General features: G+C 37.4%; 1 protein-coding gene across 1 annotated transcript in view; it reads right to left on the reverse strand.

The window, feature by feature from the left end:
- Nucleotides 1–310: 310 nt before the first annotated feature.
- The window catches only part of CLIC4 (chloride intracellular channel 4), a 34446-nt gene continuing 11335 nt past the window's right edge, over nucleotides 311–23421 (reverse strand). The window contains exons 2-6 of the mRNA XM_026062553.1: nucleotides 16160–16269; nucleotides 10251–10376; nucleotides 8753–8859; nucleotides 5334–5515; nucleotides 311–4553 (exon numbers count right to left, since the gene is read on the reverse strand). Coding sequence (XP_025918338.1) covers nucleotides 4389–4553; nucleotides 5334–5515; nucleotides 8753–8859; nucleotides 10251–10376; nucleotides 16160–16269 — 690 coding nt within the window. The 3' untranslated portion in view covers nucleotides 311–4388. The remainder of the gene's footprint in view (nucleotides 4554–5333; nucleotides 5516–8752; nucleotides 8860–10250; nucleotides 10377–16159; nucleotides 16270–23421) is intronic.

A 23421-nucleotide genomic window follows, 5' to 3' on the forward strand; every position in this document is an offset into this window, starting at 1 on the left:
AAAACAAGCCACCAAAATTTAAGTTCCTAAGAGTTTGCACTTAAAATCTGAAAAATTTTTCAGAGTTTCATAGGAGAATCTAGTATTTCCCAAATCATTCTATTCCTTTCTGTTAAGGAGCATTACAGCCCATTATAAYGTAAGAAATGGCACATATTCTGCCTTAAGTCACAATGCCACTGGTAAACAGAGAAGGCCAAAAATTGAAAATATAATTACTATAAAGTGTCATTCTATAGTTCAGCACACTATATGCTAGTCATAGCTTACACATACACAAACTGTAGCCTTCAGAAATAACAGAAAGATCTGCTTGGTAGTGAAAATATAATTTTATTTTTAACAATAGCTGCCAGCAGTATACTGGTATATCTGTAAAAGATGTTCCAGAGAGTGAAAGACAAGCAAACTACAGTAAGTTGTATCAACTCTTCAAGTATTTCTGTATACAATGCTCCAATTCTAGATGTCCTGTCTTGAGAGTCTCTATATGCTCTTCTGCTCCACTATTCTCCCATCCCCCCCAACACCCTCCAGAAACAAAATGTAATAGTTGGTGGCACAGGTTCTGAGGCAGATTAAATATTTTTCACTTGGGATAAAGCTTTCTTCTGAAAATATTAATTGGAGGTGTTCAGATAGTACTCTGAGTGGCAAAGAGTAAAAAAAAAAAGTTGACTGTACTTAGCCACTTTTTGTTCTACATTGAGATAGGCATCAGTGGGTTTGGCTCAAGCATCTTCGATTTATTCATGTCTGTGTTCCTTTGATATGAAATGCTAATTTGCTACTTTAGCATAAAAACTTGATTATATCTCCCTTCTTACCATGGAATTGCACGCAACTCTCACTCAATCAGTTTAGACATGCCCATTGCGGAAAAAAACACCAATTTTATGGGAAAATACAAATGTACAAGCTACATGGCTGCAACTGTCCATGTGGGACATTTATACAGACCAGCAGTGAACAGTAGATGCATAGGGAAGTTTTGGAGTGCATGAAATTGTTTCAGACGTTCACATGCCTCTTGTTCAACAGGCAGCTCTGTACACATAAGGAGTCTCTTCAAGAAGGAAAGCTTTGTTAAGAAAAAATCATGCATATACTATAAACTGCACTCCCACACAAAAACAGCGTGAAGATGAGGATTTTCCCTTTATGTTCAGGAAACACACGAGTCACCTGTTTTAATGGGAATTGAAGAATATTTCAGCTTGAGAATAAAGTAAGTTATTCAGCATGCTAATACATGCAACCAACTTGCAAACTGGAATGCCTACTTGAAAGGGTAACTGCTGTTTTTAAATTGTAGAAGGGGCTAGAAGCATCATTTTAAATTTAAACAGGGGGTAGATTAATTGCTGTTTGATGAAATTAAAAATGCATTTAAAGATCAGATTGTAAACAAGTTGACAGAACTCAAGAATTTACATAGTTATGAAAGGGTTTTTTTTAATTAATGTAGCGCTGGTGATTGGGGCCAGATGAAAGTGCTCTACCCACACCAGACGCTAAGCCTTTTACACACCACCCTAGCTGTTCTGATCTGAAGGGATCACCTACAGAGGTGAAAGCTCTTCACTCTCCATTAGATTCCCGACTCCGCTGAAGCCAGCGAGAGGCTGGCCGGCTTCTGTTACAACACAACTAAACTGTGCAATAGGAAGCCAGAAGGATACCAAATCCTTTCACATAGGACAGTTAACAGTTATCATATGGTAACAGCCTTATAATTTGCTAACCTGGTCCTCATTTGAATTACACCTATAAGGGAAAGGCTCTGACACTCAATACTTCACTGTATTGAGATAAGAAATACATTAGTTACAGCAAGAGCTTCAACTTTGTTTACAAGCTTTCAGACACAATCATTAAAATACTTAATGCTGAGTATAACATATTACAATTGTTTGAAGATTGCCTAAAAAGTAGAGAGAATATATTATCTATAAAAGAGAACAAGCCTGGCATTTTAACAAGTTAAGCATTTGTGTGCATTGATATGTAGGCAGTGCACATTAGAAAACTGCATGAAAGCGTTTTCATGACTGTATGCACAGTTGCCTGGTGTACTGAAACGTGTGTAAACAACGGCTAATTTGTTTTTAAAAGAGTAAGACCTGATTACTACAACCTCAGAGAACTTCCAAGAGCCATCCTGATCTAGGTTTTAATGTAGAGTTAAAAATTCAACAAAACTATGCCCACAGTTACATTGCTTCCTACTTTGTTTTTAAGGGTTAACTATACAACGGCAAAGAGCACCGGACCAATGAGGTTTTTTTTCTTTACCCTGTTTCATTAAAAATGCTTTTATCCAACAAGAGAGGAAATCATTCCTCTTTCTAGATGTCACGTTATAGCAAAGACTGAACCCCTAAAGAGGATTATTACTGCTGAGAAACTTTATTCAGGATGAGAACGTGACATTAGAATACAGGAATTATAAAATGGCTACAATTAAGTTCTTCCTAAACAGGTTGCTCTGCAGAATTTTCTTTTTCCTGTGCCTATATACCTCTGTAATAAATCATAATAGGGTCTAAATGTATCTATGGTTGTCTTCGAAAGCCACGTAACAGGATTGCTAATTGCCTTTATATTGAAATTCTAGTTCTAGGAAGGCAAGACAAGGCACCACAAGCCATGTATACAAATATGGATCTTTTACTCTACCTCTTATATGTCAAGCTAACCTCATGGGTATATAAAGTAGCAAAAGCAGGATGCTTAGAAAAGTCAGGCTGTTTTTCATAAAGCCAGTGCTTACCAAAAAAATTAGTGTATAAAAGTATTTATGTGAGCATTTTCATGTTATTGCAGGATGTTAAATATTCCAAGAACAACCTACAAGGAATAGCACTTTCCAGCTTCTAAAATCAGTTAAATATAAAAGTATCTCTACAAAAAAATAGGCATATGTCTATCATTCTTTGGAGTTGCTTATGATGGTCTTTTAAAAATAACCTAGTAGTTTATTTCATGCATCAAAATCATTAATTTTAAACAAAAAAACTATTCCCTGGTTTAGAAATATTTGAAAATTGCTTTTAAAAAATTGTAGTGCTATTCCTCAGTGTTGCTGTAAAAAGATTATGTATAGTAGTGCAATGATTATGATAATGCAAAATTGCAGTCCAGGCACACAGACAAGCAATTAAGATAAATCCAATGTAAAGGACTAGGTTTTCATGCACCGTTGCTTTACAAGAGTAACTAAAAGAGTTTCCTTTCAGGAAAAATGCATAATATAATTTAAGGCAAATGCTATCCTTAAAGGTCACTTTAGCTTTCTTCAGGAAAAAAATAGCTTAAAAAAGTTCCCAGAAAGATTCCACCTTTAACTGCTATAAGTGTTTGGTCTTGCATCACTAATCATTGCACTACTATTCACCATATACAGTAGCTATCTGTCAACTAGAACACTAATGTTTACATGTACTTTGTTTATGACAGTACAGGTTTTCTAAGTAAATATTGTCAGAAAGACCTACACAAAATAAAGGTTCTTAACTACCAAAAAGAAAGCCACTTGTAATCTTTAAGGTGAACAGATGGCAAGCATCCAGTTCTTTTGGTTTCATGATGTAAAAGGGCATCCTGATAATTATTCATCTGCCGCAACTCAGAATTCAGGACAAATGTAGGCTGTTGATATTTTTCTTTTTTTTTTTTTGAGCTCATTAAGCCCTTGAAGACACACAGCTAAATACYAACTCTGAACTGCGAGCTTCCCACTACAGCATTCAGGCCTAGATTCAAACTTCCCTGATGTTTGAGGTCRTTCAAATCCAGGTTTCACATTTGTGTCCATTCTCAATCATCCCTGTGGTTTCAAATCCAAGAAAAAAAAAAATTTTTTTTTTTTAACTGTTGCCAAATATTCTACAAATGGCTCTTTTGGATAATAAGCTCCCTTCTAAATGTAAATGGCATAGACGAGCAGGTACAGTTCAATGCGTCACAGATATGACAATTGTGTGTAAATCTTCTGGAAAAGCAATAAATTCCAAAATACATAAATATTCCTTGTACCATATAGAAAGAGAGTATCCTAGACCAATTCGTAGACAGGGACCAAATGTTTGCAAAGAAAAGTATCAGGGGCAAGATAACCCTTCATACTGAAGAATCTAGTTACCCCAGTGCAATATTAACATAACTGCATTAATGATATTCGGACTTGCTACAAAAGGAGGTAAGGAAAAACAAGACTATAATTAAAGTCTGCAAACTTTAGGTAATTACTGTACCTGGTCTATCCACCATAACTTTGAATAACTGCAAGTTCATGCAAAAAAAATTGCTATCTTATAYGAAAAGAGCAGTCTGTTAGAAGCATTGTTATGGAATATGCAAAAAGTCATCTCTTTTGCAAGTGCTGTTTACTTAGTGAGTCTCTTGGCTACATCACTGTAAGCTATTTCAATTTCTTTGTCTCCGGGACAGGTATTGGTGAATTCATCCCTGCTATAAGCATTTGTCAGGTATCTCCAAATCCCTGTCATACTCTTGGGAATCTCAAAGTTGCGGTATTTTTTGGCCACCACCTAGAACAAAAGAATTAGATTATGAATTTATATCCTTCAACTTAAACCAATTTTCCATTCCATGTCTCACTCTTCTTATATTACTCTTGCAACATGTAAGCTCACAGTCGCTCTAAATTCAGTAGAACCTGCCCCTCTGGGATGTGCCTGGACCTGGCAGCATGCTGCCTCACTTAGTTTGTATTACTGCCCTCACACGAGGTAAATGCCTCTGCATGCAGGCATAAGCTTAATCTGTAGCTCCATCTGCAGTGCAAAACTGACAAAGATCATGCAAGACTGAAAAGCAATCAAGCCATTGCTACTATATAGGCAACTCTTCACTCCTGTAGTTATCCCRTACTACCTTTTTCTTTCTAGACTTGTAGCTTTTTGTTTGTTTTTGTTTTTTACAATCCTTGTATTTTGCATTGTGCTATTTACTTTGTTACTAACAGAGCAGTCTCCAGACGTGAGAAAACATCCACTTAGCATCACATGACATTCATGGTCCTTCCACTACCTCATTCTTTAAGTGTTGCAACTTATTCCATGTGAGCATTTTGCCAGTGCAGTAAAAGGGGATTTGGCTTGCATCATCTGCTATCCTACTTGTCTGCTGGTTCTCACCTTCACCAAATTCAACTCTCACCTAGCTTGATGTACTGTTAATACTATAGTTACATTTATCTGGGAACTTACATATAGTTGAAATGAGAGGGACACCCAAATGTCATAAATTGTAAGCATCTTTCACTTCATTATCATGTTATAACACAAAACACGTCACAAGTCATTTACCTTGACAATATGTAGTTTCGGTAGCAGGTTGCAGTCTGCTAATGTCATCTCATTGCCATCCAAAAACTTGCGGGTGGAAACTGCAATATCCTCCATGCTATTTTCATCTATCTCATCAGGAAGAGGAGAGTTCAGATACTCATCCAGTTTCTGGAGGGTTTTCAAGAGGCCACGTTCTAAGGCTACAAAGGAAGGAACAGTTTTAAAAACAAAAGAGAAAGCCAAACCACAAGCACACATACCAAAGCAAGTTACTATTTAGAATACTGATATTGGTACCGGACCTGAAATAAAGTGTCAGAGAACTGAAACAAAGTGAAACAGAAAAGTTTATAAAGACAAATCAATCAAAATATCATGATACTCCATTCCGAGAGGCGTTAAAACCGGGACTGTATTTTCAAAGTAAAGATGTAGCTACCTAGAACTCCGGAGGAGAATAATCATTTCCGTTATCATAGTGCTGCTACTAAGGCTACCTGAAATAATTCACATCACTGTACTCCCCAGAACAGAGCGTATACTGAAGGATTTCCAAGCCCAGTACAATTTGTGGCAATGCCACTGCCGAAGCTGCCTTTGTGGTCACTAGTAGCACTAAAATTGAACCGAAACCTTTGCTACCAAAAAACAAGCAAACTCTAAAGCCCTTTAAATATCACACAGATGCAGGTTACCTAAAAGCTGGTTTATACATGAGCTTGCACTAGTTTAAAATAAGCAAAGACTGTCCACAAATGTTTATTTTTGGTTTAAAAATGGCTTATGTCAGTTTCTTAAGACTTTTCCTAACTGGCTTAAACTAATTAGAATTAAGCTATCCTAGGGTTTGCATTCACTTAAACTTAATCTGTTTAATGTCGCATGTCCAGCTAAACTGGCACAACTAAACATGCAGACTACACTTGAAGAGGTTAACTGAAAACAGCAGAGGGCAGCATACCCCACAAAACTGAAAAGTATTCTTGGTAAGCCTTAATATTTACAAGTATTTTGCCTCCTTCCATTTGAAATACTGCAGAAAGGCATTCTGATTCCATGACTTAAGTTTTCCCTCCAATCATGGAGGATAAAAGATTTGTACTAAATGATTTAAAAGCCGAACTCTGCATTCGTTATCTCTTATTGATCTCAGGATTTTGAATCGCGGAAGCAGGCATTCTCACCTTCCAGCTACTACTTTCTCTCCACACAGAAAGGCCTTAATCCTTTAAAAAAAGGCAAGATGAACTAGGCTTCACTCTGAAGTCTGAATGGGAGCAATCAATCCAACAAAGGTCAAATATCAAGTATGCAATAAGGCCTTCCATCACATGGAAGGAAACTCAACCACTGGGGCATGACACAAACTCTGCATGGAAGACAATGCCGGCCCTTAAAGTCCTTACTGCTCAGTTCAAGAGCTTTGACTGGCCATTGCACAGGGAAGTTTCCATGCTGGGGGAATTTAGAGCACACACATACCCCACCAAAATACCCTAGGGTAAGAAAAATAAGTGGGCAGAATTTCTCTGCCCAAAATACAAGCTTAAAGAGACTTAGAAGGGTACAAGCAGGGGACAAGATGCTTGATCCATTACTGTCTTTCAGTTTATCATCTGACATCTGCTCAGTATTGCAGTTTCATATAGCTCATTAAATCATAGCTAAGCATGTAACTAAATTCCCTACTCCTTTGGAACCAGCAAGCAAAATTCACAGATTTGCAAGCACTCTTTATAGTTCAGTGAAGCATCTGTAACTTTCACCTAAATACMCAGCACGCAGACTTTGCTACAGCTTCATAGGTTGCAAATTAAATTTCCAAACCTTACCTTAGAAGAGGTTATAGAACCGTTTAAAGGGTGTTAACAAGAAATTAACAGAAAAAGACAGAAGAAACACAGAGCAGAATACAGATTTGGACAATAGTGACCTCCACTTGCTCCACAATGGATAAAATGCAATGCTGCGCAGAGAAGCGACAGTGGAAACGAACACCAAGATAGAGAACAGAAGGAAAGCACATTTTCAGCTTTAACTCTGAATCGAACCCCACACCCCCCCACTGAGAATTAAAAGCATCATTAATGACCTGTATTAATGACCTGTTTAGACTATAAAGTGCTGTGCATTTCCAGAAGTACAATACTCTGGCTGAAAGCTTATAATAGCAGAAAGGAAGAAGGGGAAATAAAAAAAGGGTGGGAGAAGTCAGCAGTCAAGAACTGGAGAAAGTCACTGTACTGCATATTTGTAAACTAGTTTGACCACAAAGAGAAGTCTTGTCAAATAAAAGTAAATCAGAACTTTGTCTTACACAACTTACTGGTAACATTTTGGAGCAATGCCTCTACACTCTCCCTTAAGAAATCGCTAAGACTCTACATATGCCTCTTTCTCAAGAAATGCACCTACTATAATGCACCTACTAAAGGCCAAGCCAATGGACTGAAAACTTCTGTCAACAGGAGGAGATCTGAATATTTCAGGTGTCTGATGGCAGAGAAACCTGAAGTAGCTCTCCACAGCTAACAGATTTAAGCACAAGTATTTCAATATACATGACTAAAAATTTGAAGAGGAAGGTGACCAACTCGCAGAGAAAACCCCACAAGTTTTACTCTGCATCTCTCCCAAGGTAACCTCTCAAAATGCACTGCCATTCTTGGGCTAGTTTACGGGAGATCACTAGAAGCCCTCCCTCCCTCCCTGCCTCAGATGAAGCCATCATGACACGCAGCATCCGGTAACAGATGATGAGCATTTGCAGCATGTCCCTGGAATCTTATGACTGCTCTGTCAAGGCATACTAATAATTCTTGCATCATATTATTGCTCCAAAGGATTAAAATCTACTTGTTCCCATAAAGGAAGACTTTGATCTAGGCAATATAAGACCCATGATCTGCCATTATAAACATGCTTGCTTTTTTGCATGCTTACAACTCTCAAGTGCTCCAGTAATGAGTGGGTCAGAGACATTCATCAGACGAACAGTGACAGCATTTATAGCATAGCAAATCTTCATGTTGCAGAATTGTATGAAATTGGTCAGAAGCAGTTATCACCACTAGCTGGTCCCATAATAAGAGGAAGACAGGCCAAATAGCGCTATTTTATACTGTACACATGATCCTCAGGAGTTCTTCAGGATATCTGTCCGTGCCATTAAAACTGCAAGAAAAGACTGTTTTACATAATACAAAAGTGATCTGAAGATTTTTTTCTTAATAGAACAGCTTCTTGAGGACTTTCCCTTGAAGTTACTTTACATAACAACAATATTGTCTAAACAGACTATCATCTTCTGCCCTAACCTTGAAAGGGCAAACAGGAAGAGGAGAAAAAAAATGCAAGAAGGACCAACTCTAAAAACAGCACACAAGACCTCTACTGACCACACAAGACAATGAAACAATAGGCCCCAAGTAACCTACCTTCATTAGCCTCTGGTCTAGAATTTTTGATAAATGCAGAAAATTTGGCAAATATATCCATTCCAGCAGTGTTAGATTCTGGATGCTTTGGTGAAAGCTTTAGGTACCTAAAAAGTAGAAAGGATAATGACTATCATCATGTATTCATTAGCATGAAACACCTCAAAAAAAAAAGTTTGTTTACCAATTTACTCATTTTCAGATTACTTTGGAAGATTTACTCCTCACATGTATCATCACACATTCTCACTGAGTTAAAGATTTTTAAACCCAACACTTTTAAAATCATTTTTCAGAGGAATAACAAAGCACATTTCTTCTTTCCAAATCAGGCATATATTCCAAGCACAGTCTTTGAACCAGTCCATGGCTAGAGCAGCAAGCTCCCTCACTGCAGCACAGAGTGCTGCCAAAGGGCAGAACACAGCTCTATATACAAGAATACAGTTAGGGATCAAACAGATAGCTGTCTAATACTCTTGTCCATTTACTTCTCTGTTCACAGGAGATTTTTTTTTTGTTTAAATTAAAATCAGCTGCCCTAGAAGATCGTGGACCCCAAATCCTGTAACAAAAAAGTAAAGTCTTACCACACTAAAAAGACAAAAACAGTTCAGTTTGCTAGAGGCAGTGCCTGAATTTTGCCATGGCCTGCCAGGGAGAAGGAAGCCAAGAGTTCAGAGAACACTTGAACGCATCGCATCCCACACTTGCGCTGTGTGGYCTAATTATATCAAACACTGTTCAGGATTTCCCATCATAATTTCCCAACACTAAAGACTCGATCTCCAGGGCACATCATTATGCCTTGTATGAGAGCGCTGTATTTTTAAAAAATTACTTCCAATTTGCATTTAGTAGTCACCAGTTTTGCACAATTAGCAACTGTCCATCTATTTATAGAAAGCTACACAAGGAATACTGGGAAATATTTAACATGAAACATGAAGTTCCGTGATATTTCTGGTGAGAACAAGAAAACCACCAGTTCTCGAACACTGAAATACCACCTCACTTCTAGAAGAATGGCTACCAATACAACTCTCATAAGGACATGGCAAATCTCTTTAAAATAGATTTCCACAGTGGTTTATGACCAAGTCAGGACTAAATTTTGCATGGCAGACATCTTGAGTTACATTATTTGGACGCATTGTCTAAGGTGGCCTGCCTCAGATATCAAAAGTAAAGGTACTTTAGTCTGAAAAATGCAGGTATAGGAAGGGTGACAGGGTAACAGGAGTCTAGGAAGGTCAAWTTTTAAAATAAATTTTAAAAGAAAATATTTTTTAAATATACAAATAGGGGAGCTGAAGGAAYGAAAGGAATGACAAACTAGAGTTCCAAACTATTACCAAAGTCCAATCTTCAGTTTATTAACACTAAAGAACTTACTAATTAATGCAGGAAGCCTCTCTCACAACACACCACCTATTCTAAGGTAAGACTATCAAATGATACTGTTAACAAATAACCAAATTATCATCTTAACACTTACTTGGGTGGACACAAAACTTCTTCCAGAAACTCTTCAATCTTATTCACATCTGTTTTCACTTCACCATTGTAAGTTATAAAGGGTGGATGAGTGCCTGGAGCCAAATTTTGAAGGTCTGCTGGTTTTCTACAGTGAAATACAAACCAATACAAAAGTAAGCATAGGACATCCATGACCCTACCTGAGGTCTGTCTCTTCGTGGTATTTCAAATGAACAGAAATTCAAAACCTTACAGTTTTAAAAAGATATCACCAGTCTTTTGAAAACAAATTTAAGACTTGATTAGCATTTTTAATATTTCCTCTATAACAGTTAAAGTGTTTAAAAACTAATGCTTCCTCCTTCCTTTTGGTTGTATCTCAAGTTAACGATTCGATGTTGAATAGCACAGTTGGTGGGGGGGAATATATATACCACCCTCATTTAGGCATACACTCTCTCTCTCAAGGTCTACAGTATGGAGTTTAAAAATAGCATAATCTGAGATCAATGATAATCCTAACCCTTCACACAGTTTCTCTTGAAATAAGCAAGGCAGAGTACAATGTATAAATCATCTATTATGTGCACATAGGCTCTGGTTCTAGGCAAGGTGACAGATGCTTAAAAATCACATTTAAAAATCAAGATTGAAACCTCCTCCAGTGAAAAATGTACTTACTAAGAGCTGCATACTTGGGCAAAGGGAGGAGAATCTTTGACATTAGCATGACTAGACACAAGAGAAACACAGAATCAAGCTTAAAGTAGTCAAACATTTCTAAATCATAAGTCAGTTTTGGTGATACCTCTCTCTTTTGCAAAATTCACTCCAGCTCCTTTTATACTAATCCTTATCAACCTAAGCCAGTCTATTTTATAAGCAATTGGCTTCTCTTTCCTCTAGCTGGGCCTTGATGCTATAGTGACAAGGATTGACACTGCAGACATTTGTCTAAAACCTTGCACATCAGCTGCACGTATACACCTACCTAGGCATTCACCCCAAGATGCCTAACTCACTCCCTTCAGCGTAAAGCTCTCATATCCATTTCATCAGTAGGACCAGATAAAAAGTTGAAGTTAATCCAATAATGGGAAGTGGATTTACTACAAGCTATTAAATCCTAAGCATCACTTAAAAAGCTGTAGTCAATTTTTCCCTGGTAAACCATCACGATACTAGTTACTCCCATGCTAGTACAACTGTCTTAATTCAAGTAGAAATAAAATTGCAGTACTACTTGGCACTCACTTCTTCAGGAGCAGCACTTAAAATTTCCCTGTGACAAAGCTACAGACTACAGCCCAGAATGACTGTTCAGAAGCATGAACGCTGATTTTTCTAAGACCTTTTCCACATTCTAGAGAACAGCGTGCAATCGCTCATTCCTCAGAGTCTCGCAGTGTACTAACACCCGGCAGTACAGGCGATCCAGATTAGGCACAAGCATACAACTACATTTCTATCAAGTTAACCAGAACATACACTACGGGATGAATACCACCTTTTGCCAGTACTATGCTGAATGAGGAACAACAGATGCTATCTGATCTGGCAGGAAGTTTGCCAAGATAAAGTTGCCCCTTTGTTACTGTTTGAACAAATCCAAACGGGGGGAGTAACCCTTGAACTGGTTCTGTGCTTTGCSCCATGTAGCCACATTTCTAAGCCAGCACCAGGCACCCTATAACTGGACTGACTTTATAATGAAATGACAGTCCAAGAAACCTCCTGACCATAYTGGGCAGGGAAACTGGGCTAGCTGTATGGTCCTTCAGGCCAGCATGAGAAAGCAGCATTTTTAGGGAAAGCATTCCAACTCTATTAAGCGAGCACAGTCGCAAGTCTGTCCTGTGACGATGTACACTTTCAAGTTCTCACAGARTTAGGAACCCCGTTAGAATTTCATTCCCTGCTCACAGCTGAGCCTTTTAAGCCGGGGGCAGGGGAGACAACAGCAGCACATCAGTATATAGATCCAAAAAGCACCTATGACATGAAAACTTGGATGAATATGCAAAACTAAATGAGAAAACTTATTTTTGCACTCAGGAACATTAAACACTACTTTCAGGCAGGTGACAGAAGGTAGATATTAATTTTTTTTWWAAAAAATGTAATAATTTTCAATCAATTTTTAAGCTTCCCAAAAGTCATTTCTCACTAAATTGCCATCACTCTCCTACTTTTAGGATTTAAAGTCTGTCATCAGTTAATACTCTAAGTAGCTTAACACTTCATTTAAATACAGCTTTGTAACTCACAACAATTACGGGAAGTCATTGTGGCTCTCTTCCAGTTTTGCATGTTGGATAGRTAAAATTCCTCAAAAGGAATGTTATTTTAAAAACAAACACAGGCAAGACCACCAGATTTGCAGTAATGCAGTTAATAAGAAGATTTGATTTCAGAAACAGACAGGTTTAATGAACTGACCAAAAAGAGTTTCCCAAAGAATCAGAGCTCTTTTATTAACCCCTCTGGTCACTCCAGTCAGGTTGCCTGTATCTTCCAGAAAAAAAGAGAAAAAAAAGAAAAAGTAGAGATTAACATCCCACAGCCAAAGCCCAGATGTAATACAGGGTTTGACTTCCAGTTTGCATCTCTTGCCAGTAGATCATAAACAAACCCTGGCTTACCACATACAAGCCACAGTCTTTAGAGCACCATGAGCGCACTGGAATATCCTTAAAAGGCTAACAGTATCACTTCCCTTAAAGTTCAAACAAGAAGGCAATAAAAAAAAAAAGAAAAAAGAAACCCTATAGTGAAGTTTACTTCAGGGATAAAACTGGGCAGTAAAAAAGAAAAAAGTCATTCAGAACAAACAACCCTTCTACAACCACTCAAAACAATTCCATGAGTTAGTCATGCTTGTATCATACCTGTCCCTATACTTACTGTGGTATTTGGTGGTAGGACCACATACTTAAATATCTGGCTATTGCTAGTTAATTAAGTGGGCAAACTGCTTAACATCAGAGTTAAGCCATAAACATATCATGGCTCTGCCACAAACCAGAAGAGCAATTAGCATTCAAATAATTTCTTGAAGATCAGACAAAAGCCAGCCCCCAGATGCAATATGCTCTACAGTGACATATAAATTACATGAATACTGCAATGAGTGTCTGGAGAATAACGTGAAGAAAAAATGCCAGCAGGAAGAAACAGCCTGTCTCTAGTCCCTAAGCCGAAGTTACATTCACCTCTGGGCAGTCTTTAATGTTTACTAATCCCTTTATTTAATTTTTGTCTTTCAACATAATTGTAAAACCACACAATCAAGATGTTTAAAATTGGATTTCAAAACTCAACTGAATGCAAGCTGGCCCTGAATGTTGTTACAAGCCTAACAAATGGTTTATGTACTGCAACCCTGCTCTAGTCACCAGAACAAGTCAAAGCTCTGCACAGTGAAATGCTGCTTCTGGGAAGGGAAAGAATAAAGCCTCTGTCTGACTACACAGAAGCAAGAAATGCAAGATTTCTTTGAAAGGGCGATATGTCCCACTTAGTTTTCCTATGTGCACATTTTTGTGTCCAAAGTTATTAAGAGCAGAATTGAGAACTGCTAAATGTTCTTTTGTTAGCACAGCACTATGTTTAATGCAATTACGGAAGGGAAAAATATGTCATAGAAAGTCAATCGAATCAGATTCAGTTTTTCCTATGTGTCCCAAGTTACTTACTTGTGAACTTTTGTACCCAGCCATGACCTTTTAAGTCTCAGAAACAGCCAGAACTTGCCTTACTGTTGTACAAAAATTACACTGTCTATGAGGCAGAAGCATGCTTTGCAAGTAAACCCACAGGTTTTTGACTAGCTAAAATAAATTCAGATGCATAAAACCATTAGAACCCAGCTTTTCAATATATTTGGGTCTTTCCGATAATAGGAACAAGAAAAGAGTAATTGGCTCAAATAACGTACTTGTAAAAGTTTCTTGTGACAATCTTAGAAGTATTAAGGCAACTTTCAGTACTTATTATCATCCTGATAATGCTAACAGAAAATGGAAATGTTTTATACAAGATTTTTTTGAACAGTTAGCCAATTTTGACATTCCACAAGTTACATTACACCACAACCAAGTCTTAAACAACCCAGAATGTAAAATTTGCATTTCTGAAACTTTATTTAAAGTCTAAGAGGAATTAGGTTTATATCAACATCTATTCAAATCTGAATTAACTTTAGTAGCTGTTCTTTTCCCTTACCAGAGGATTCATTCTGTATACAGCAAAACAAAATAGAGTTAATTTGATCTTTTCCCATGCAGTTTTTGAATTTTGCACCTATTTTATATTCTCCCCTCCTCAAGCTAAAAAAGCAGAGAGAAAGCTTTCTGTTATGGTAAGAAAGGACAGTCTTAAACATCTGTAACCAAATTACACGCTAGAAGTTATTTTTTGCATCCCACTCCCCCAGCCAATTAACTCAAAGTTGTCAAAGGAACGCAAATAAGGCCAATTCAACAGGAATTTTTGGCATTTTTTTGGCATTTCTCAGACTGGTTCACCAGTACTAACACTTCTAAATATAAAATGGTTCCTTCAACCTTTTCCTCATTTTTTTCCCCAGAGATGACTGCAATAGGTTAAGTATGCCATCATTAAAAGTAAAAAGTCCACAACTACAAACACTACTTAAGCACAAGCTCCAAACCATAGGCGGTGCTAAATGGAAGATGTATTTGGTTTGTGCATGCTGGCAGCAACAATTATATTTGCAGTAAAATCCCACATAGGCCAGAGAAAATCCTTAAGCTGCTACAAATGCATGCACACTTCACAAAGGCTGCTTTCTTCCCCTCCGCTTTTGAGTGGTCTGCCTCAGCCATATTATACATGTAAATATATACACTAGCTGCCAGCACTGAAGTAAGCAGCACAGAATTAGGTGACATCTGTCAACTGAAAAACAATATTGTCAGAGTCAAAGGGGTGGGCAGTGGGGTTATTTCTTAAAGAAAAAAAATGAAAAACAACATACCAGTCCTCTTCAAAAAAAGTTACAAAAAGATGTTAAGCCTAGCAGAGTAATTTCTTTCTTACACATTTTACTAGCTTCATTCTTTGAAGAATACTGTATATTTCTATTGGCTTTATTTCTGAAAATAAGGTTTGGAAGCACTAGCAGTCTCCTCTCTCTCCAGAGAGTTAAGCGACTAACACTACACCAGTGTTGTGAAAACATTGCTTCACACTGAAAACAAATACAAGGGCTCTGCTGAATTTAACATTTCCACTTCTAATAGAGTGCATCCAGACTTAGGAAATCAAGGCTCCTGAGTTCATGTTTGGCCCTCTTACCCTCTGTGGTATTCATTTCACAGATGGAGAAGTTATARTTCAGGTGACATTTAGCATGATGACATATTTAGCAAGTGCTATACAAAGGTAGAATATTTTACATTGTATTTCTATCCACTTCACTTCTGCTTTACTCAAATTTACCTCAAGGACAGGTATTTTCATATTGGTTTTACTCTTACTGCAAAGTAAGTAGCATTATCTTAAAATCTTTAAGAGTAGGCTATATATGATTTGTGACAGTTATCCAATATTTATTGGAGATTTGTTCAAAGATTGGTTGATCCAATATACTCACCCAGCAGTCTTCACTTGTAGGGTCTCAAATTAATAAGACTCAATATTCAGATATAAGAGACTACATGTCAGTTAAGTATACAGGAGAAGAGCATCGTTTAACAAATTCAAGAGGAATTTGTCAGACACAGTCTCTTCGGCTACCAACATTTACAAATAGCCGCCAATGAATGCAAGCATTTATGTAAAAGTTGCCTCCTAGTATTCTGAAATTTCACAAAATAAGCCATGCAAGATCTAGAAATCCCAGAGGAACATTCGTTACACCAAACATTGTACTTTTGCTTCTCAGACAAACCAAGTATTCCTTACCTCTTCAGGTCAACTGTTGTGACACTAAATACCACTCCCTTCAGCCAAAGAATCATGAACAGCCGCTGAGAAAAAGGACAGTTTCCTATGCTTTCACCATCACTACCAGCCTGCAAAAGAGAGCAGATCATTACTGTTAGAAGGTAGCAGTGTGCCATCTATGCACRCTCACAATTACTGGAAGACCTGTATTTAAAAAAAGATTAAGCAACAAATTACAAATTTTATTGCCCGTATTCTCTTCACATCATAGACTTTTCCAAAGACCTAACAAGCCCACCGTCAAGCCTGGTATCATCTTGCAGGCACATTCCTTTACTGTCAAAGTCCACCTGAAGCACCTAGAGTGGATATCCTGAGGAAATCTCCATATAATGCACAAACACAAGCATCCTCAGAACGTTTAAGTACTTTTCATATGCTGGAAAGGTATGCTTGGATGGCATCCATTTAATTTGCTTCCATCCTTTTTGTTTGCTTGGACCATCCAACAATATTTTTTATAGCAGATAAAACCAGGCTTTTATTATAGTGAAATTTACACATTTATGAAGCTGATTAACCTATTTGCTTCTCATTTCCTCTAGCAGCTGTTTACAAAACATATCAAAACCAGACTTCAGGCAACAAAATAACTCATCTTTCACACTTAAGGTGATCCAACTGCTTTTAGCAGTCAGGAAAGGAGAGCTAATAAAATTTGTCTGAGCAGCCACACTCTTAACAGCAGTTTTCCAGTGCCATTTATTTGCTTTATTCCTTTTTCTACACAGCATAGTCAATTAACTGTAGTCATCTTCCAGTTTATTGCTTACATCTCTCACTGTGTAGTTCTGCAATGAGTCAACTGAAACCAGCAACTATAAATCTTTATCATATTGCAGGTGTTGCAAGGAAAGACATAACCATAAGTACATAGGGACCTAACTGACAATACAGTAATATTCCAAAGACACTTTTTATAGGCAATTTATCAATAAGCATCTTTGTCCTATCACAACAAAGGTCCATTGCATAACAACAGTAAGGCACTCCGGGGCACCCAGTGATAGCATGCATCTCATGATTGCTCTCTGACAATGAAGTATGCATTGCTAAGTTGGAAAACTTTAGTTGTTAGCAGACAAGTTTTAGACACTCATAAAACCTTGAACCTTGTTGTAAAATTCCAACTTTTGAATAGAAAACTGATTCAGTAGTTAAAAGACAATCAGTCATAAATGTAAAACTATCTGGACATACACTTTGTTTCACGAGTTTCAGTAGATTTTGCCTACTACAGTACTTCCAAGAATAATCTTAATTAATTAGTAAGAATCTCAAAAACAGGCTAATTCCTTCGTCATTGCTGTGTCTTGTTCCCTAGGCCGTTTTAATTTATATCATAGAATATGCTCGCTGTACTCCTTAGAGAAAGGACACAAAACACTTGTGCTCGTTTAAGGAGGCCTACTCTAGAAGACTATTTAGAAGCAGAGCTACACAATTGGAAGGGGTAAGCATAAGGCCTGGGTGTTGACTGGTGGAGATCCATTGAAAAAAAAAAAAGGGGGGGGGAACAGGAAAGAAAAGAAAAGCCTGCAAACAGTGTTATCACAGGAAAACTAGGCTTTAGGATCAGTACCAACTGGAGAGGGGCTTAGGAAGTCAAGCAAATAAACTGCTTTTTCTTCAATTCCCTGACAGGTCCCAGCCCTGCACTTGTGGGGCAAGGAAGAAGCTTTCTTTACTTTCTAAAGCCATAAAACTAAGAAATATCTAACAGCTGTTTTTTCAGAGGTCTATAAATTAAAAAGACTGAAAGTTTTTCAGTGAAGCTGTGATCTTAAATCCAAAAAGCTATTTTATTTTGAAAAATAGTCACAATGCACTTGCAGGTAAGGCTGAGACTCCTTTACTAGTTGTCTACAAATACCAGGACGTAAGGACTAAAACTGGCTTATCTTGTCTCAGGCTTCTTTTCATCTCATTTCCACAAGTACCCGTCCACCAACAGAGAAGACTAACCTTTTGAATTCTTTGATGCACGGAGTGCATAGTTATTTTTCTTCAACCCTTCACCAGTTTCACTAATGGAGATTTGAAAGAAGAAAAGAAGTTGTCTTTTTATTCAAGTTACAAATTGCCTTCTTTATGTTGGGAAAGTTACGTAAAACTTTTCAGCAGATTAACAATACTAGATTGTCTTAGAAGCTGGCACGTGACTTTTCAGGGTCTGGAAGAAATGACATGCAATCATCACTACTGAGCTACTTCCCGGGGAACACACTGTCAAGAAATAGCCCAAGCTTCTCACCAGCCCATTAGCAAAGGCACCTACCAAAAGCAGAAATCTGGGGCAAAGCTTGGTTACGCGGGGCATTCTGCTTTATACTAGCTAAAACGACAGTTTTCTATTGTGCATGGAACAGTTTTAAGAATTCTGGCAACTATATGGATGAATGTGTTCTTACGCTGTAACATGCTAACACTAAGAAAGACTGTTCACTCTGTAGTCTATTTCCAACACTTGTATACCTTTACAGATCTTAATATTTAACCACACTGTCATCCCTCTAGATAGCATTGCATACTTCTGAATTTTCCAGCAATGTAGTTACATTACTGTGTTTACACTGGAGCAGACATCTCCTCCAGGTACATTACGCCAATGTAGATTTATACTTGTCTACCTTTTTTTTTTTCCTGCAAGATCGCATCTTCCTTTGAAAAACAATATTGAAAATTACAAAACTTCAGCCCATTTAAAGAAAATAATTTTGTACTGCCCAAGCTGATTCACACTTGGGAGCAGAAATGATTAGTACAACACCCTAAGGGCATAAAGCCATACTTTAAGTCACATCACAGTAACTGTTCACACTGCTATTGTCAAAGGAAATGTCTGGACCTGACCCCTGTTGCCACACTTAGCAAGTCTTCAGCCTGTTCTGCTCACACTAGCCTCACTTACAGGAGCTACTACATGACTTAGTCGAGATTAGCTTTCCTCACTCTTCATTTTTATTCAGYACTTCTGATCTGAAAACCAGAGAGCAGAGCTGGTTCGATTTGACATACATTGCCAGAAGCCTTGTTGTATATGGACTGAGGAAACCTTTAAATAGGAAGAATAAAGCCATGTAACCAAGAAAAGAATCAGCGGATGCAGCTGCTTGTCACCAATGTACAGACGATCCCCAGCACCACGTGAAGTCCAGAGGCCTAGCTTCAGTGCCACAACATCAACAAATTTAATTGATGCATTTCCAGAGGAGAATATTGTTAAATAAGTGCTAGTCAATTCCCATCATTTCAAACCAACTTTTGGAAATGCATGAATAGTGTTCTAATGGACAACGGGCTCTTAGTGACTGACAGATGTTAAACATTCTTATATCAGAAAGACTTTGGAATTTATCAGCTGCAACACCAATATAGTTTGAAAGCAAGTCAATGCACTGGATTAAACCCTATGTCTTCTTTCATAGGTTATAATTCCACCATGGAGCTTTATTATTTCTAGTGGAATATTTAAAAACTGCAATTGAAATAAACCAATGTCAAATTCAGGAAATAATTTTGTTTAACTATATTACAAAAGAAATCTTGGTCTGTTTGGAATCCAAAGCAAAGCTGCTCTTAAGTCATAGAACTGAACAATAAATAGTTTAAAATAGTTTTAAAAAATTATTTTAAAAAATAGTTTAAAAGGCACAGCACACAGTAGTTGCTTTCATGAAGGTCAATTTTCCCAAGCCAAAACCAATACTAAACCCAAAGTGATTTCAATGAGAGCCAAAAAAAGTTATTAATTAAAATACATTTACACTTTAATACCAACTTCTACAGTAACTTTTCTTCCCTCCCCAAGCAAGCACAACACTCAAAATGAACAAGCAACTTAATGAGGAGCATTTGCTTTCATTTAAGCCAGACAAGCTTTTGGGATAATTTGAATCAGAAAAAAAAATTACAGCCCACTAACATACAGTAATTTGAACAAAACCTAACGCATTTCCACAGCTGCAGCTGAATACCTAAACTGAGCACAGGTTTTTATGTCTACATTCAAAAGTTTGTCCCATTTATGCTCCAGAAAGTCCCAAGTTATTCTAAGCACATACTGAAAAAGGAATGTAGTTAACATGCCAAGAAACTTTTGGCTTCAGCACTCTTGAGCTGAGGAATTCTGCTATGTAACCGTTTGCCCGAGAGGTCCGTTTAATATCTTCTTCCGTTTGATGCACTGAGAGCTACAGCACAGATCTGTTATGACCAGTCATTAAGAGAAACACCATAATGGAGATGCAACACATTCTTCTCCTTCAATTACAAAAGTGTTTTTTTTCAGAAGGAGCTGAATTTTAGATATTTTAGAGAGCTGATTTTCTCCATGAGAACAGAGCTGTGCTGACACTAARCTGTAAGCCTTTAAATATTGTAACAATATTCTGAAATTTTATGTGACTAGTCACACAAGGGATTAATCAAGTAACAATTGTTTCTTAAATCCACTGTTAAAAGCCAGAAATTTAGCATCACCTGATCTTTGAATTCAGGCCACAACATTCTAGGATATCTTCAGTGTTTAACTCCCATCACCATCAATTTCATTCCACAGGAGTAGAGAAAATATTAAATGTTGACTTCTCTATACTAATTCAGTCTAGGTTATTTGTTAATTCAGCAAGATTATTCTTATTATATAGAGAGAAGCTTTGAGCTTTTATTCAAATTCATTTCCAAAAAAACAGAGATCTTTAGTACTAAATGATGCAAACCTTCCTACATATAAGACTATTTTCAGTTATCATCAAATCAAGCTGCTATCGTCCATTGAAGGACTTGAACATAAGAGTAGTGTGAAGTTGTTCTTAACTACAACTGAATACCAGATATTTCACTTGCATTGTTTAGGATCAGACAGGGAAAAAAAAGTGCAACACTGCACACAGCAAGGTAACATGGTATTTTTCACTAGTAAGCAAATATTTTGCTTAAAAATTAAACAGAGCATTAGCCCCCAAAAGCCTGACTTCAATTTACCAGAAGGGAAAGTACAGTGCCAAACATAGTGTTTAACTTGACCTAAGACCCATGACCAAAGTCATGCTATGCTAGAGACGTCATCCAGCAGTCTGAAAGGCTACAATCTGCCATAGAGAATTTGTTACAGTGAGAAAAAGTTAAAGATGTTCACTTGCCTTGAACAAAACTGTGCTGCCCTCCAAGTTGACTACATAAAAAAAGCTGAAAAGGTGACAAAATGGACCTCGGATTAACTGTTAGATGTGACATCAAGAGAAAGATCTGGGCATTCAGACACTGCAGCRCATACTCCACAGCGTAACATGAAAAACAAGCAGGGCTGTTTTTTAAAGAAACTTAAATAAGAAAGTAAGTTCAAATAAGAATGAAAGAGTTGCAAAACACTAAAACAAATAATCAGTATGTGCACTGAGAAGACAACCTGGTTTATCATAGCCTACACACTTAAACTACTGGCGACTCCCACGGCCAAGTAGCTCAGCCCATGCAAGAGTGCCAGCTACCTAGGGGGGCAAAAAAAAAAAAAAAATAATAATAATAATAATCTGCTTCTCCCACTGTCCGGGAGGTTGAGTTCAGCTGATCCAGCCAGTGCAGTAGCCACCTCCTCCCCTTCTCTTCCCCCAAAGCAGTTATTTCATTCAAATGAGATTATTCCCACCCACACACAAAAAAGGATACTTGACTCTCGTACAAGAACCTGCACAGATAACCACTGCCAAGGTAGTGCTGAAATTTACTGAAAGGCTAATCAATAAACAAGCAAAGAAACACTTAAAAGGATCCCAAAGCCCTTAGTATATAACATACACCCAAAAGACTTGAGTGTAAAACAGAGTTCTACAAATCTTTGGTCCTGAATGACTGTGAAACTGTTTCAAACAGCAATTAGTTAACAGGAGCACACTACGAGCTTCCCAAACTGGATCRAGTGACTGCAGAAATAATAGTAAAGTCAAAGTGCATCCAATGAGAATTGTGATACAGTTCACTCACCATCTACGTAAATAAAACTGAAGAAAAGGGCAGAACACTGGAAGACCTTCCTCAGTACCATTTCCTAATTTATCCAAAGCTATTAAGGGAAGCTTTCCCCGATTTGATATACCAGAAGGAGGGAGGGGGGAAAAAAAAAGTTTGACTGAAGAGAGAAAAATCCATTTTAGAGAAGCATGACACAAAATACCTTTGTGCCAAGGATGACTAATGAAGCTATTTGATTATACCACCAAGAAAGTACCCCCTCCTGAATAAGCCTGGAATCCACAGAGTCCAGAAAATTAAAGTGCAAGCAAGTAAACAGATTAGGAAAAACCAAAGGGTATTTTAAAGTCTTGAATTCAGCAATCCTGAAGCATATGGTAGTTCTAACTAAAAAAAAAAAAAAAAAAAAAAAAAACCTACTGGGAAAAATACATGAGAAAAGCAGCATGATGCAAGCTCATTACCTCAAAACAGCCAGTAACAATCAATCCAGCATGTTTCAGGAACAGCAATCTCATTCAAAAACTGAGTAAACTAACAATAATCCTATATGGATTTGTATTTTAAGAGGAAATTGTTTAAGGTAAACTAATGAAGTGATTCAAGGGAAAAGTATGCAGCAATTCAAAACCCCACAGATAAAAGAATACAGAAAGGAGTGGTTCAACGTTCCACACACAACTACTGAAAACAGTCTGGTAGTATCAGTCTAAATCCTTGCAGCGTCAACTCAGACCTTTATCTTGCCAAGCTGGATAAACAGAATTCCATGCTGTTTACTGGGCAGGGTTTTCAGATAAGATGTAAAACACTATGTCCATGCAAAGACTATAAGAATATTTGATACAACACCATCAAATGCTTCCTCTGTATGGTGCCTTATACCAATTGTTTTCTGCTTCTGTTCAGCCAATGGATGGATAAGCTTCAGGGATTTTTATATCTAAGCATTTATTTTGCAAGCCAAAATATGTCTTAAAGAGTCCCAAATATTAATGAAGCGTCATTAAAAAATAAAAAATAAAGTGAAGGCAGTAAGTTGAAGAGTTCTGAACTAAAAAATGTGATTTGTATGTAATAAACAATGTTATTCTCACACTTTCATATTTGTTAGTTTGATAGGTTGTTTTGGTTTTTTATGGGAGGAATGGGTCAGGGAGAGTGGCTAGAGTCAAACCCTGATCTTTGATGCTGATTAAATCTGGTCCAACCAGATTTAATCTGAGATATGACAAGACAGAAAGGAC

The sequence above is a fragment of the Apteryx rowi genome, unplaced genomic scaffold (assembly GCF_003343035.1).
Source record: "Apteryx rowi isolate R43461 unplaced genomic scaffold, aptRow1 scaffold_190, whole genome shotgun sequence".
Lineage (NCBI taxonomy): Eukaryota > Metazoa > Chordata > Aves > Apterygiformes > Apterygidae > Apteryx > Apteryx rowi.